The sequence below is a fragment of the Rhinolophus sinicus genome, chromosome 12 (genome assembly GCF_057876585.1).
Source record: "Rhinolophus sinicus isolate RSI-liver-muscle chromosome 12, RSI-T2T, whole genome shotgun sequence".
In the NCBI taxonomy this organism is placed as follows: domain Eukaryota; kingdom Metazoa; phylum Chordata; class Mammalia; order Chiroptera; family Rhinolophidae; genus Rhinolophus; species Rhinolophus sinicus.
Window position 1 is genome coordinate 16,909,982 of NC_142512.1, and position 15,266 is coordinate 16,925,247.

Genomic DNA, 15,266 nt, shown 5'->3' on the forward strand with positions numbered 1-15,266 from the left:
TACCCTAAGTTCATTAAGCATCCTTATAACCAGTGTTTTGAACTCTGTATCTGGTAGATTGCTTGCCTTCATTTTGTTTAGTTAGTTTTCTGGAGTTCTTTCATTTGGGAAATAAGCTTCTTTGTCTTGTCATCTTGGCTGCCTCCCTGTGTTTGTTTCTATGTATTAGGTAGATCTGCTACATCTCCCAGTCTTGGCAGAGTGGCCTTGTGTAGTAGGTGTCCTGTGTGGCCTAGTGGCTGAATCTCCCTGGTCACCTGAACTGGGTGCTCCAGGAGTGTCCCTTGTGTGGGTTGTGTGTGCCCTCCTATTGTAGTTGAGCCTTGGTTGCTGTTGGCTCTTCAGTGGGTAGGACTGACCCTCAGGCTGACTGGCTGTGAGGGTTGGTCATGACCACAGCAGCTGAGCTCTTATGTAGGGGCTGACCCCAAAGAATGGGATTCGCTTTACCAGGCCTGTGGTTTCCTGCCAAGTCTGCCCTTTGGGTGTGTGATGTGTGGAGGTGGTTGGGTGGTGCTCTGGTGTGGTCTGAAGCTGGCCACTGGGTGAGTTGGTTCCGGGGCCTCTAGGGAGGGGCTCTGATGCAGGCCAAAGTCAGCTGCTGCCTGTGCTGGGCTTGGAGGTGCTTGGGAGAGGCTAAGCTGTGAACTGAAGCCAGATGCCACTAGTGCTGGGCTTGAGGCTGCTTAGCAGGAGGTCTGGGGCACGCCAAGGCCAGTTGCTGCTTGTTTGGGGTTTGTGGACCTTTGAGACATTTTAGGAAAGCCTACAGCTTGGGCCCAAGTGGGTGGCTTGTGAGGAACAGCTGCTGAAGTTCTAGCTAGTGCACAAATTGGGTGGGAATCACCATGGAGGGAGGAAGCGGTGTTAGCCAGGTTGACAGAGCCTCAGATTTGGCACCCACCTGTGCCTGCATGCTGGGTGAGGGGAGGGCGCAACAGAGGAACAATGGCACCCCCTGGCACTTTACTCCAGGAGAGAGCTTCCCCTCCAGCCCTCACCCTGAAGCCAGATAATTCAGTTCCTTCTGTATGTCCCTGGTGCTTTTTGAGGTGCTGTCCCTTCTCTGAAATTTAGGGCAAGTGTTTGTGAGTGAGTAGGTCTGTGCTCAGACCCTTTTAAGAGGACACCTGGGTCTACAGCAGCCCTCCATCTCACCCAGCTGAGTCCCTGGTGGATTATCACAGCCAGCTATTGTGGGAACTCCTTTTCCTGGCACTGGTGCTCCAGGCTGGGACCCTTTGCTCCTCAGTGGGGGCCTCCACAGCCAAGATATCCTTCCTGCCACACTTGGGTGAGGGACCAACCCATCTCCACCCCTCCTGCCATTCTTGATGCAGCTTCCTTATATCCTTAGTTACAGAAGTTCTGTTCAGCGAATCTCCAGGTGGTTCTCAAGGGTGGTTCTCTAATTTAGTTTTAATTTTGATGTGGTCAAGGGAGGAGGCAATCACAGCGTTTACCTACCCCATCATCTTGACCGGGAGTCCTAATAGTATTTTTGCATAGCATTTGTTATGTGGTGATAGTGTTCTGAGTGCTTTCCACGCGTTAACTCAGTTATATTTCGAACAACATCATGAGGTAAGTACTATTGTTTATTCCCATTTTATAGATGAGGAAACTGAAGTAAATAACACGCAAGGTTGCACAGTAGTCTCTGAGCTGGGGTTTGAACCCAGTCAGTTTGGCTGCAGAATCCATGCCATTAACTACAATGCTGTGCTGCCTCTCACTTTTGGTTTCTTCTTCTTCCAACTTTATTAAGATGTAAAGAAACTGAAATAAACTGCCTACATTAAAAATGTACAGTTTGATCAGTTTTCACATAACTGTAAAACCATCACCACATGGAATAACAAATATTTTCATCTCCCTAAAAGTTTCCTCGTGTCTTTTTTAATTTATCCATTTTTCACATCCCCAGGCAACCACTGATCTGCTTTCACTCATTGTAGATTAGTTTGCATTTTATAGACTTTTATAAAAATGAAATCATAGAGCGTATAGTCTCTTTTGTCTGGCTTCATTCACTCATAAAGATTTTGAGAGTCATCCAAAATCTCAGTATGTTGTTGTGGTTCCAGTTTGTTCCTTATTGCTGCTGAATAGTATTCCATATATTAATATACCACAGTTTGTTTTTTCCATTTACCTTTTGATAAATATTTATGTTCTTTCTGGTTTTTCATTGCGACAAATAAAATTACTGTGCTCAGTGTATATATGTGTTTGTGTAGGTATATGTTTTTGTTTCTCTTGAGTAAATATTTAGGAGTGATTATTTAATGTTAGGAAACTACCAAAGTATTGTCCAAAATGACATATTATTTTATGTTCCCATCAGCAGTGTGTATAAGAATTCCAGTGACTCCACATCCTCACTAACACTTGGTATGGTCAGGTTCTTTGTTGTTTGTAATTTTAGCAATTCTAATGGATATGGAATGCATTGTGTTTTTTAAAAAAAATTTTTATTTTGCATTCCTCTGATGACAAATAATGTTTAGCATTGTTTCGTGTGTTATTGACTATTTTAAGGGTTCTGTGTATAATCTGGATACAAGTTGTCTGAAGGCAAGACTTCTTGTCTTGTTCCTTATCTCAGGGGGAAACAATGAGATCTTTAATCATTATTTAAAAATGTTAGTTTTGGTTTTTCATAGATGTGCTTTATCAATTTGAGTATTCTTAGTTTTTTTGAGGTATATACAACGTGGTTTTGAATTTTGTCAAACACTTTATTTTGTGTCTATTGAAATGATTGTGTAGTTTTCTCCATTATGCTATTAACATAGTAAATTACATTGATTTTCCAAATGTTAAACTAACTTTGCATTCCTGGGATAAACCCTACATGGTTACTGTGTTTCCCCGAAAATAAGACCTAGCTGGACAATCAGCTCTATTACGTCTTTTGGAGCAAAAATTAATATGTTATGTTATGTTATGTTATGTTATGTTATGTTATGTTATGTTATGTTATGTTATTATAAGACCCAGGCTTATAGTAAAATAAGACCGGGTCTTATATTAATTTTTGCTCCAAAAGACGCATTGGAGCTGATTGTCCAGCTAGGTCTTGTTTTCGGGGAAATGCAGTATAATATATTATCCTTTTTATGTATGTTGTTGGAGCCTGTTTGCTAACATTTTGTTATGGATTTTTACATTAGTAATCGTGAGGAATATTGGTATGTAACTTTCTTTTTTGTAATACCAAATTTTTGTGATTGGTGTTATTATTTGTGTTTAGATTGGTGTTATTATTTCTTTCTTGAATGTTTGATAGAATTCATCAGTGAAATCATCAGAGTCTGGATTTTCCTTTTAGGGAAGGTTTTTGATAAATTTTTAAAATAGATATAGAGATGTTCAAATTTTTTTCTTCTTGGTTCGTTTTGGGAAGTTCTATTTTTCAGAAATTTGTCCATTTCATCTAAGTTATTGAATTTGGTGGTATAAAGTTGTTTTATTATTATGTTATCCTTTTAATCTCTATAGCAGTAACTCCTTTTTTATTCCTGGTATTGGTGATTCACATTCTCTCTCTCTTTTTTCCTGATCGGCCTAGTTAGAAGTTTGTCAATTTTATTGATCTTTTTAAAGAATCAACTTTTGGCTTTGTTATTTCTCTGTTATCTCTTTTCTACATGATTGATTTCTGCCTTTTCTTTCCTTCTACTTACTTTGGATTTACTTTACTCTTTTTTTCCCTAGTTTCTAAAAGTAGAACCTTAATTTATTTTAGATCTTTCTTTCTAATAAAAGATTTTAAAACTCTCAGTTTCTCTGAGTACTGCTGTAGCTGCGTCCTGCAAATTTTGGTGTGTTGCATTTTCATTGTCGTTTAGTTCAGGATATCTTCTAATTTTACTTGTGATTTCTTCTTTTACCCATGAATAATTTGGAAGTATGTTGCTTAGTTTCCATATATTTGATGTTTTCCTATATAGTTTATTGTTATTGATTTCTACCTTAATTTTGTCGTTGTCATAGAACACACTTTATATTATTTTAATCTTTTAAAATGTATTAAGACTTGTTTTATGACTCAGCATATAGTCTGTCTTGGTGAATACGTGTGTACTTGGAAAGAAACTATGTTCTGCAATTGTTAGATGTAGTGTTCTTTAAATGTCAGATCAAGGTGTTTGACAGTATTGTTCAGACCTTCTATATATTCTTTTTCTTTTATGTCTAGTTCTACCAATTTCTTAAAGGTGGGTATTAACATCTACAATTTTGGAATTGTCAAGTTTTCCCTTTAATTCTGTCAATTGTTGCATCATGTATTTTTGGCCTATGTCATTATATATGTATACATTTATGATTATCATGACTTCCTAATGAACTGTGGCTTTTATCATTTTGAGATAATTTTTATATCTGGTGATAATCTTTGTCTTGAAGTCTATTTTATCTGATATTGAATAGTCACTCCAGCCTTTGTATGCTTGCTATTTGCGTAGTATTTCTTTTCTATTTGTTTACTTTCAACGTATCTGTCGCTATATTTGAAGTGTGTCCCTTGTAGACAGCATATAATGAGGTCGTGCTTTAGCTCTTCTGTTTGGTTTTTTTTTTTTAAAGATTTTTATTGGGGAAGGGGAACAGGACTTTACTGGGGAACAGTGTGTACTTCCAGGACTTCTTTTTTCCAAGTCAAGTTGTTGACTGTCAATCTTAGTTGTGGAGGGTGCCGTTCAGCTTCAAGTTGTCCTTTCAGTCTTAGTTGTGGAGGGCGCAGCTCAGCTCCAGGTCCAGTTGCCGTTGCTAGTTGCAGGGGGCGCCGCCCACCATCCCTTGCGGGAGTCCAGGAATTGAACTGGCAGCCTTGTGGTTGAGAGCGCACTGGCCCATGTGGGAATCGAACCGGCAGCCTTCGGAGTTAGGAGCATGGAGCTCTAATCACCTGAGCCACTGGGCCGGCCCCAGCTCTTCTTTTTAGCTGGAGTGTTTAGACCGTTAATATTTAATGTGATTATTTTTAACGATAAGGACACCGTTCAATTTTGTTTTCTGTTTGCCCTCACTTTTTATTCAGTGTTCGCATTTTCTTACTTTCTTTTGGATAATTTGAATGTTTAGTATTCCATTTAAATTTATTGATTTTTTGACTCTATGTATCTCTTTTTATTATTGTTTAGCTGTTGATCTAGGGCACATTCTTCAACCTCAGCACTATTGATATTTTGGGCTAGATAATTCTGGGTTGTTGGAGCTGTCCTATGCATTTTAGGATATTTAGCAATATCCCTGGCACTTGGTGCCAGTAGCACTCCCCCAGTTTTGACAATCAAAAATATTTCCAGATGTTGCCACATGTTTCTTGGGAGGCAAAATTGGCCTTTGTCGAGAACCACTGCTCTAGGGATTACTATATATATACAGGGGGTGCCAAAAAAATGTACACAGTGGACACTTTGGTCAACGTTGCTCAAGCAGTAGTTCGCTGTAATTAGAAGTGTCTGGATGCTGATGGTAACCACTTTGAGCACCTCTTGTAATTGCAGAAGTCAAACGTGACTTGTGTTCATCTTTTGTTATCAGTATATATTGAGTAAAATGTACCTTCTGTATATATGTATATATATATGTGCATGCGTGTATGTATGTGTATATGTGCACGTGCATTTATATATATATATAGTTGTATAGTTGCAGTATGTGTAGTATATATATCCCTAACCTTTTATAGTGTGTTTATAATCTATTTACAGTTTATAGCCTATTTGTACTATATCATGTAAAATGTAAAAATCTTGCAACCATATACTGTGTTTCCCCCAAAATAAGACCTAGCTGGACCATCAGCTCTAATGCATCTTTTGGAGCAATAATTAATTAATATAAGACCCGGTGTTATATTTTATATTATATTATGTTATATTATATTAATTATATAAGGCCCAGTCTTATAGTAAAATAAGACTGGGCCTTATAGTAAAATAAGACTGGGTCTTATTTTAATTTTTGATCCAAAAGACACATTAGAGCTGATGGTCCTACTAGGTCTTATTTTTGGGGAAACACGGTAGGTCCCTTTAATACCTTCACCACTAACCTTTATGTCTAGTTGTCATGTGTCTTACATGAATATACATTGAAAAATCCCACTAGTGTTTTCGATTTTGCTCTTAACAGTCATACATACTTTAGCAAACTTAAGAGAATAAAAAGTCCTGTGTATTTACTCATATAGTTCCATGTCTGTTGTTTTTCTTTCATTCTTCAAGATCCAGATTTCCCTCTGGTGTCATTTCCCTTCAGCCTGAAGAACTTCCTTGAGCATTTCTTATAAACCAAATCTGCTAGTGACAAATTCCCTTCCTTCATCTGAGAATGTCTTTATTTTGCCCTCATTTCTACAGGCTATTTTCCCTGGATGTAGAAACCTGAGTTGACAGTTCTTTTTTTAGCCCTTTAAAGGTGTTGTTCCATTGTGTTCTGGCCTCTGTGGTTTCTGATAAGAAATCTGCAGTCCCTGGAGTAATGGTCATTTTTGTCTAGTTGCTTTCAAGACCTTTTCTTTGTTTGTTTTTTAAATTGTGGTAAAATACATAGAATGTAAAACTTACCATCTTAAACATTTTTAAGTATTCAGTTCAGTAGTGTTAAGTACTACTGAATTCACATTGTTGTGCAACCAATTTCCAGAACTTTTTTATTTTGCAAAACTGAAACTCTACCCATCAACAACTCCCCATTTCTCCTGTCGCTACCCCTGGCAACTAACATTCTACTTTCTGTTTCTATGAATTTGATGACTTTAACTCATGGAAGTGGAATCATACAGTATGTGTCTTTTTGTGTGATTGGTTTATTTCACTTAACATAATGTCTTTAGGGTTCATCCATGTTGTAGCATGTTTCACAATTTTCTGCCCTTTTAAGGCTGAATAAGACTCCATTGCCTGTATAGACCACATTATGTGTATCCAGTCATCCCCTGGTGGACATTTGCATTGCTTCCACATCTCGGCTATTGTGAATAATGCTGCTATGAATATGAGGATACAAATATCTCTTCAAGACCCTGCTTTCAATTGTTTTGGATATATATATACCCAGAAGTGGGAGTGCTGGATCATAAAATAACTCTGTTTTTTATTTTTTGAAGAACTGTCACACTATTTTCCATAGGGATTGCACCATTGTACATTTCCACCAGCAGTGCACAGGGTTCCAGTTTCTCCACATCCTCACCAATACTTGTTTTCTGTTTGTTGTTTGTTTGTTTGTTTTACAATGGGCTTTCTAGTGGATATGAGGTGATCAAGACTTGTTCTTTATGTATAGTTTTATAGCAGTTTTATAACGTTGTGTCTAGATATGATTTTGTTCTTGTTTTAAGTTACCTGATCTTGAATCTAAAAACTCACGTCTGTCACCAAATTTGGAAAGTTCTTGACCACAATTTCTTCAAGTATTTTTCTTCCTTCATCTCTTTCTTCTCGCCTTCTGAAACTCCAGCGGCACATATACTAAACCTTTTGTTACTATCCCACAAGTCTCCTTGAGGTTCTTTTTCTCTTCCAATCTTTTTTTCTCTCTGTTCTTTAGATAGAATAAATTCTATAGATTTATCTTCAAGTTTACTAACTTTTTTCACTGCCATTTTCATTCTGCTATTGAACCCATTGTGTGAGTTTTTATTATGTATATTGTAGTTTTAATTTATATTCTTTCCATTTGTTCTTTTTTATAGTTTATATGCTGAATATGCCTATATTTTAATTTGAAGTGCATTTTTCTTTACTTTCTGGAGCACCATTAACACTAGATGCTTTCAAGTTTTTGATAAATCCTATATCTGGGTCATCTTGGAGTTAGAATGTCAATTGTCTTTTCCCTTTAGAAATGGTCATGTTTTTCTGATTTTTTTTTCTATATTAAATGATTTTGGATTGTATCCTGGACATTGTTGTTACATTGTAAGGACTCTGGGGCCTGTATAATCCTCTAGAAAATGTTGAATCTCCTTAGGTTCAGACTGCAGAGTTCTTTTTCACCTTATGTGAGTATGGGTCAAACATCACTTCATTTCTTGAAGCTGGGTTGGGACTATTCCATGCATGAGTAGCTAGAGGTGAGCTTGAGGCTTCTCTGGGGGTTCATACGCAGAGTGAAGTAAGAGATCACCTTGTCTGGCTCCTTTTCCTGGTTCATCTGGCCGGAAAGATGAGTTTTATTTTAGGCATCTCCACAGTCACCGCAGCAGTGTGACTGGGGTCTACCCTCAGGGCAAAGCCATAGCGAGGAAAAGATCTGGAAACTCATCCAGTGAGGGCACTTCTTCAAGTTTTGCCTGCCCATACAGTTCAGCTGCTTTTGTTCACCTTTTAGAATCCTCAGGTAGTTGTTTTTTTGTGCTCTGTCTAGAGTTTTTAGCTATAATGAATTAAAATAGGGTTGTTACACTGCTATGTAGAACTAGATAGAACTAGAACCTCTATCCTTTCATTCCTTTTTGACATGGATTATTTAGAAGTATGGTTGGAGGTTATGTTTATTTCCAAGAAGTTGTATTGAAGGGTGCACCCTTAAACTGACTAAAGAGGGTGTTTTTATTGATAGAAGATGCAGCCTATCGCGATTTTTTTTTTAAGAATCAAAAACTTCTATGTAAAGGAGATGAAGAAAAGAAAACATAGTTGGAAACTCAAATACAGTTGAATTAAACCAGAGTCATAGTAGGAGATTCAAAACACCTTTCACAGTTTTTGACAGATTAGTGGCCGACTCAAGTAACATAATTAATGTCCTCAGTATGCTTCGTTTAATGAGTAATTGAATAAAGATAAGTTTGTTACCATTCTTTTCAAGTGTCTTATAAAACATTTATTTAAAGTCAAATTAAAAAAAAAAAACACAAAAAAAAACTAGGCCACACTGAAAATCTCAATTTCTCCAAAATGTAACTATATGTGTCTTAGACTACAGTGAAGCCAGAAGTTTGGGTGTTACTTTTCATTCTTTCAGTCACAGATTTTTACCAGCTTGTGCGCTGGGACTTCTGAGGGGTGTACTGCCTCTAGCAGCAGATGTAACAGGCAGGTCGTGGAGGTCAGCTGCTTTCACTTCTTAGAGTCTCCTCCTTTTAAAGGTAACTCCTGGCTCATGGGGTCATCTGATGTTTACAGCCACTTGCTTAAAGCAGATGGGAAGCAAATAGACTATGATTTGCCGAAAAGTTCACAGTTGGAAGCACCCACTCGCTTTCTGGTTCGGTGTTCTCTGCCCACCTTATACTACTGGCTGATTATGATTAGTCTGAGTCTCAAAATGGATTATTCTCAGTATATTTTGGAGATTAAGGGAAGAGTCAAGGCAGGAGTTGGAAACCTTGGAGATCACCTGAACCTTATTTTATTTGCAATTTTGAGGGCCTCCAAGAACTCCCTGCTTGTAGTAGCTTTCAAGAAAATTATTTAGGTTGGTTTATCCATTGTACAGGTCAAGTTTATTGTTTTGGACAATTGAGGGAGGGTTATTAAAGAAAACCGGCCACATTTTAAAATAGAATGAAAGGAACTACCACAGAGAAGGTGTTTGAGGGTGGTGGTGTTGGGGTTGCTCTCGTCATTAGGAAGCAGCTGGCTTTCCAAGAGAAGGCTGTATGAGAGGAGTGGTGTATGTACTCTTGGCATTTGGGGGGGCTCTGGACAAATCACAGGGCTTGCATAGTTTTTCTTTTCATTGAGAGACCACTGAGGTGTTAAATACAATTTATAAAACTAGATTAGAAATTCATCCTACTTCCAAGCTCCATTCTATATACCTTAGATAGATGAGTTGAAGTACTTCTTCAAGTTGATTGTTAAATAAAATAATTATATTTTCAACTGATTTTAAAGGTTTTCTCTCAAAACATTTAAAAAATGCTATTATTACATTGCCAGGTAAGAGTGAAAAGAAAAAATAAACCTTAACATAATCACTGTTAGCATTTTGGTGTAGTTTCTTTCCCCTTTTATTAATGCTTTTGTTTTTTTAGTATCTGGCTGTTTTAGGGGATGTTGGTGAATTGATGTGGTTCCACGCAAACCAGGGGTCTTCAGTTCTACTTACTTGACATTTCCTTAAATCCTTTCCTCCCCACTATTTTTGGAAGAGAATGGGCTAATGAGAGCCAATCAATTGTCGCCTAATTACTCGGTTAATAAGATGTTACTGGTCCATGTTACACCTTTCCTAGATAATCAAGAGTTGAGTATAGTTTCTTAAACCTTAGCAAGTACATCAGTATCACATGGCAAACTTATTAAAACACAAATGCTGGGCCCCATCCGCAGGGTTTCTTTTTTTTTTTTTTAACATTTTTGTAATTAGTTTCAGATGCACAAAGCAATGTAATAGTTAGACATTTTTCATTTATATCCCTCGCACAGTGACAGCCCCCTTAGCCCCACAGAGTTTCTTATACAGTAGATCTGGCGTGGGCCTCAGAATAAGAATTTCTAACAAGTTCCCAGATGCTGCTGATTCTGCTGGCCCAGGACCACACTTTGAGAACCACTGGTGTAAACTGTGGTTTTAAGTGATCCTCTAAGCATCACTATCCTTATTCCAATTAATCAAGAGTTGACTCTAGTTGAAATCATAAGTTTAGGTATTTTGTGCTACGATTTTCATCCCAAGCCTTTCACCAAGTTGTTGTAGAGTCTTTATTTTAACTTAAAAAATTATACAAGTAATGCATGTTAATTAAATAAAAAATCGGGGGAAATAAGCTAAAAGAAAAATTAGTTGTGACTTCCCCCAGGGATGATATATTTTTGTGTAGCTCCTTCTAATCTCAGTACATACATAGATGGACAGTCAATGCATCTGTGGCCATACGACCCTCAACACCTTTGATCTTCAAAGCTAAACAGGGTTGGATGAGAGACAGACACAAAACTATAATATGTGTGTGGTGTATGTATGTATATATGTATATACACACTCATACACATACACACACAAGTATATCTGGCGAAAAATGAGATCACATAATACATGTATTTTAGCCTACTTTTTTTTAATCTGCTATATAGTGAATATCTTTTTGTGCTGAATATAGATCTAAGTAATTTTAATTGATGCAAAATTTTCCAGTGTGTATATTGTAATTTATTTAATTTGTGTGTATATTGTAATTTATTTAATTTGTTCTCTGTTTTTGGACTCTTAAGATTTTGTTCCAGTTTTTAATTATTAAAAATAATACTGTGTTGACTCTTACTACATATATTTCTCTGTTTGCTCAGTTATTTTCTTAGGATAATCTACACGTATAATTGTTCTGTAAAAGGTTATGTACTTTTAAGAATCTTTGCTAGGTGGGCAGCCAGTTAGCTCAGTTGGTTAGAGCGCGGTGCTCCTAACAAGGTTGCTGGTTCGATCCCCACATGGGCCACTGTGGAGCTGCACCCTCCACAACTAGTTGAAACAACTACTTGACTTGGAGCTTATGGGTCCTGGAAAAACACACTTAAATAAATAGAAGTTTAAAAATAAAAAAGAAAGAAAGACTCTTTGCTAATCTGAGAGACAAAAAAAAAAGTATTCCAGTTTAATTTGTCTTTAGTTATTGGTATGTTGGCCATTATTTATCTCCATAAATGGCCTATTTACATCCATTGCTCATTTTTCCATTGGGTGTACGTCTTTTCATTTTCTTGGTAAGATCTTTTTATTAGAATGTAAATGCTTTGTCTTATGTTTAAAATATTTTGCCTTGATTTATTTGACTTAAATCTTTAGTAGGTTCATTTCCCCAAACTGCTTCCCCTTGCAAAATGTTAACACTTTTCTGGAGTCAGATGCTGCCTTGAATGAATGCTTAATCCCCATTTTTTAACGGCTGTGTGATATTTTTTTGACTTGGGTGTACCAGAATTTTCTTTCTTAGCCTCAAATATTGGGGTCCCCAAGAAAGCGTGTGTCATCAGTACTTTGTTTTCAGTTTGTCTGCTTTCTTTCTTTAACCAGATGCGAACCCTGAGGTGACAATGACAATGCTTCGCTGGATCTATACGGATGAGTTGGAGTTCAGAGAAGACGATGTGTTCCTGACTGAGCTGATGAAACTAGCTAATCGGTTTCAACTCCAGCTCCTTAGGGAGAGGCAAGTCACAGCAGATATATTCGAGCACCTCAGATGGTGGTGGCTGAGCTTTAATTATGCCAAGCTCTGGGAAAACAGCTGCTTCTGCTAATGTAAATAACTTTTGAAAGGTGTTCTTTTAAAGGCTGTAGTGTGAGGACAGAATTTTATCTCCTTTGCTTTGTGTTATCTTGTAAGCTAAATTTTGCTCAAAGCTTTTAGGTATTCTCTTTCCTTTCACTGGTTTATTACCTGGTGTTACAAAATTGTGTGACTTGATAAACTGAATATGAAATAATATAATCCAGTGTCCGAACGGTGAACTTTCTCTCCTATACCATTTCCTTTGACGTTTTGTGGAAGAGACTTTCTGATCTATCTACTTGGATGAAGTCCTTGGCGACGTTCTCATGGTTGGAAACACGATGCCTAAATTCATACATGAACGTGTGGCTCAGTAAGTTTCAGAGCCAGTGTTTCTGAGATCTTACTTCGTTTGCTACTGCTTCTTAGGTTCCCATGGAGATAACCTGCTGTGGTGTTTTTTGTTTTTCTTCAATATCGCATTTTCTCTTGTGCTCTCCCAAGCTGGCCTTTTATAATAGAACAACAGAAAACAAAATGTCTACCAAATAAATGATGTCAGGCAAAATGCCCTTTAGGTTCTGTTGGAGATGTGGCCCTTGGTAGTCAGTTTGGTTGATGGAGTGTCTTTTTACATCATTTAGTGATCTTTTGTGTTCTCCAGTGTAGGTGAAGGGGTAATTTCAGCCATCAAGAGGCACTCTTCCCGTGGTTGTGTTGCCCTCAGAGGAGCTAAGAGAGACCTTGCTACCTAGAGCTGCTTGTTCTGTTTTTACTGTGGGGCTGATGTTGCCCATGGGATGGCCCGTTACGCCCCCGAGTCAGTACACAGGTTCCTCCTGCCTATGATTGATGTGGGCTGAGTGCATTTAATACCAAAATCCAATAACTAAGAAGAAAACCAAACAGACCTAAGATTTGTAGACACACGTAGCATTAGGTTAGTAAAGCTAACTGTACTGTAGAGGCCTTGCAGTTAATGCTTTTGTTTGTTTGGGTGAGTTTTTGAACCATCTGAGAGTGAAATGAAAATGATTTTAATTAGATTGAATGTTATCTATCTCTTCTCTCTCTCTCCCTCTCTCTCTCTCTCTCTCTCCCTCTCTCTCTCTGTCTCTCTCTCTCTTTTTAGATTTCCTGAGCTTTCTCCTATTGACTTTGTCAAACTTGCTTGTAAATTAAATTGTTTTGATAAAAATGCCCTGGGGTTGGAGTAGTTTAGATAATTGTAATCTGTGTAATGGATTCTTTTAATTAAAACGTTTGTTGTTTATTGACTGATTAGGCTTCATAACTATCAACATTACCAGGCTCAGTTTTGTATTGCTGGATGTGGGCATTAAGTTGTTATCTGTCAGGGCTTTGTTAAGAGCTGGGATGGAAGAGACCCCGGAGTGGAGTCACATCTTGGCTTTTAAAAGGTCACAGAGTGCCCACTGCTGTCTGCAGGAGAAATTACACATTTGGGATAGTAAGTGAAAGGGCACTGACAAATGTGTGTGTTATGAAATGGGTGTTGGTCATTTTTGTAATTTAGAGATCTCAGTGGTTTGGGAATGCTGTCACCAATTTGATGAAAAAGAAGGGTTTTTTTGTTTTGTTTTTTGTTTTGGTAAGTATTATCAGGAAAATACTTTTTAAGAAAAATAATAGTGTATGCTAAAAATTGACAATATGATCATCTTTTTCCCTGATTATAAAATACATGTTCAGTGTAGGGTATTCGGAAAATGTAGAAAGATATAAAGAAAAAAACTTACGTCATCCATAATTCAACTACTGTTAGCCTTTTGTTGTTTATTTTTTCAATAATTTTCTGTCTCATACATGGGATCGATATCGAAACTAGACAGGAGTTTGTGGGATACTTAAATATGTGCTTGATTTTGTACTTTAAAAATTAGGTTTATTGTTTTTGTGCATCTGTATCCTTTTTGTACTCTAAAATTAAAAACATACATTAACAACAAAATCCCTTCAGAGGAAAGTTAGTCTCTCTTACTTCTTTTCAAAGAGACGATATGAACCGAGAATCAGAATTTTACAGGAAGATGACATGTTCTTCAGTTGTGTACGTGTCAGTTTTTATTTGTAGTCTATTCAAAATGTGAATGACACTCTGGGGATCCGAGTTTAGAGAAAATGAAGAGTCTTCCAGTTGTAACAAAACAGCTGTCCTCGTGAAACGTAGTTGACTGTCTTGGTGCAGTGTCATTTGGCAGTAGAAAGCAAGAGAATGGAATTTTCAGAATCTCAGCGTTGTCTGTAAAAGTGCTTTGTAAAGTGCTCTGCAAAGGTGAGTCAGTGCTGCCTGAGATCATCCCAGGTGTTAGGCTGCCAGAATGGCGCAATCACGGATATTTGTCCTTGTAAAAGTGGTGCGAGTTTGATATATCTGAAAAGAGAACTTTTCTCCTGGAATGCTGCGATTTCAGAGCCGAGATCAGAATGACCTGTCCGACATCTCTGTGGTAGGGTTGGGGTTTGCTGAAACCAGTGGTACAGGCAGCAGAGGCTCAAAATGTAACATTGTTACTTTATTATAGTAACTTATTTAGATATTGTAACAATTTGATTTAAAAGTGCCCTGGGGGAGATGCTTCTTTACACCAAGTCAGCTATGTTACTTAAAAGCAAAGCACTTAAACATAGGTCTTAGAATAAAATAGATGCCTGCATTTATTGCTAGATGAAGAAATGACTCCAAGATTATTCTTGCTCCTAGCCTAAAGTCTCGTTGGTGAGGTTTTCAAAGTTTGTTCCTCCTTCTTCCCAGGTTTTGCTCCTGACTCTTCTCCTTTCCTCCCCCGTCTCCCACTCCCATGGTCTGTCTCCATTTGTGTTAACTAAATCTCATCTGTTAAAATTGGAAATTATCTGCTAGCCAGTCAGTTACCAATTATATATTAACATATAATATATATTTTTTTTATTATATTACATTACATTATATATTAATATAATCAATATACATTAATTATAATACTGAAACCCATTTATATTAGTTATTAAATTAATGCAACTTCCTTGAGGAATTCAAACTTAGGAGCATACCTATTCTGTACCTTATAGTGTGCCAAGTTTTCCT

General features: G+C 37.3%; 1 protein-coding gene across 2 annotated transcripts in view; it reads left to right on the forward strand.

The window, feature by feature from the left end:
• ANKFY1 (ankyrin repeat and FYVE domain containing 1) overlaps positions 1-15,266 on the forward strand; it is an 84,203-nt gene that overhangs the window by 31,782 nt on the left and 37,155 nt on the right. The window contains exon 4 of one of the 2 annotated variants that reach the window (XM_019743813.3): positions 11,980-12,115. In XM_019743813.3, coding sequence (XP_019599372.3) covers positions 11,980-12,115 — 136 coding nt within the window. Of the gene's footprint in view, positions 1-11,979; positions 12,208-15,266 lie in introns of those variants that run through there. The other variant, XM_019743814.3, reaches the window with a different exon arrangement.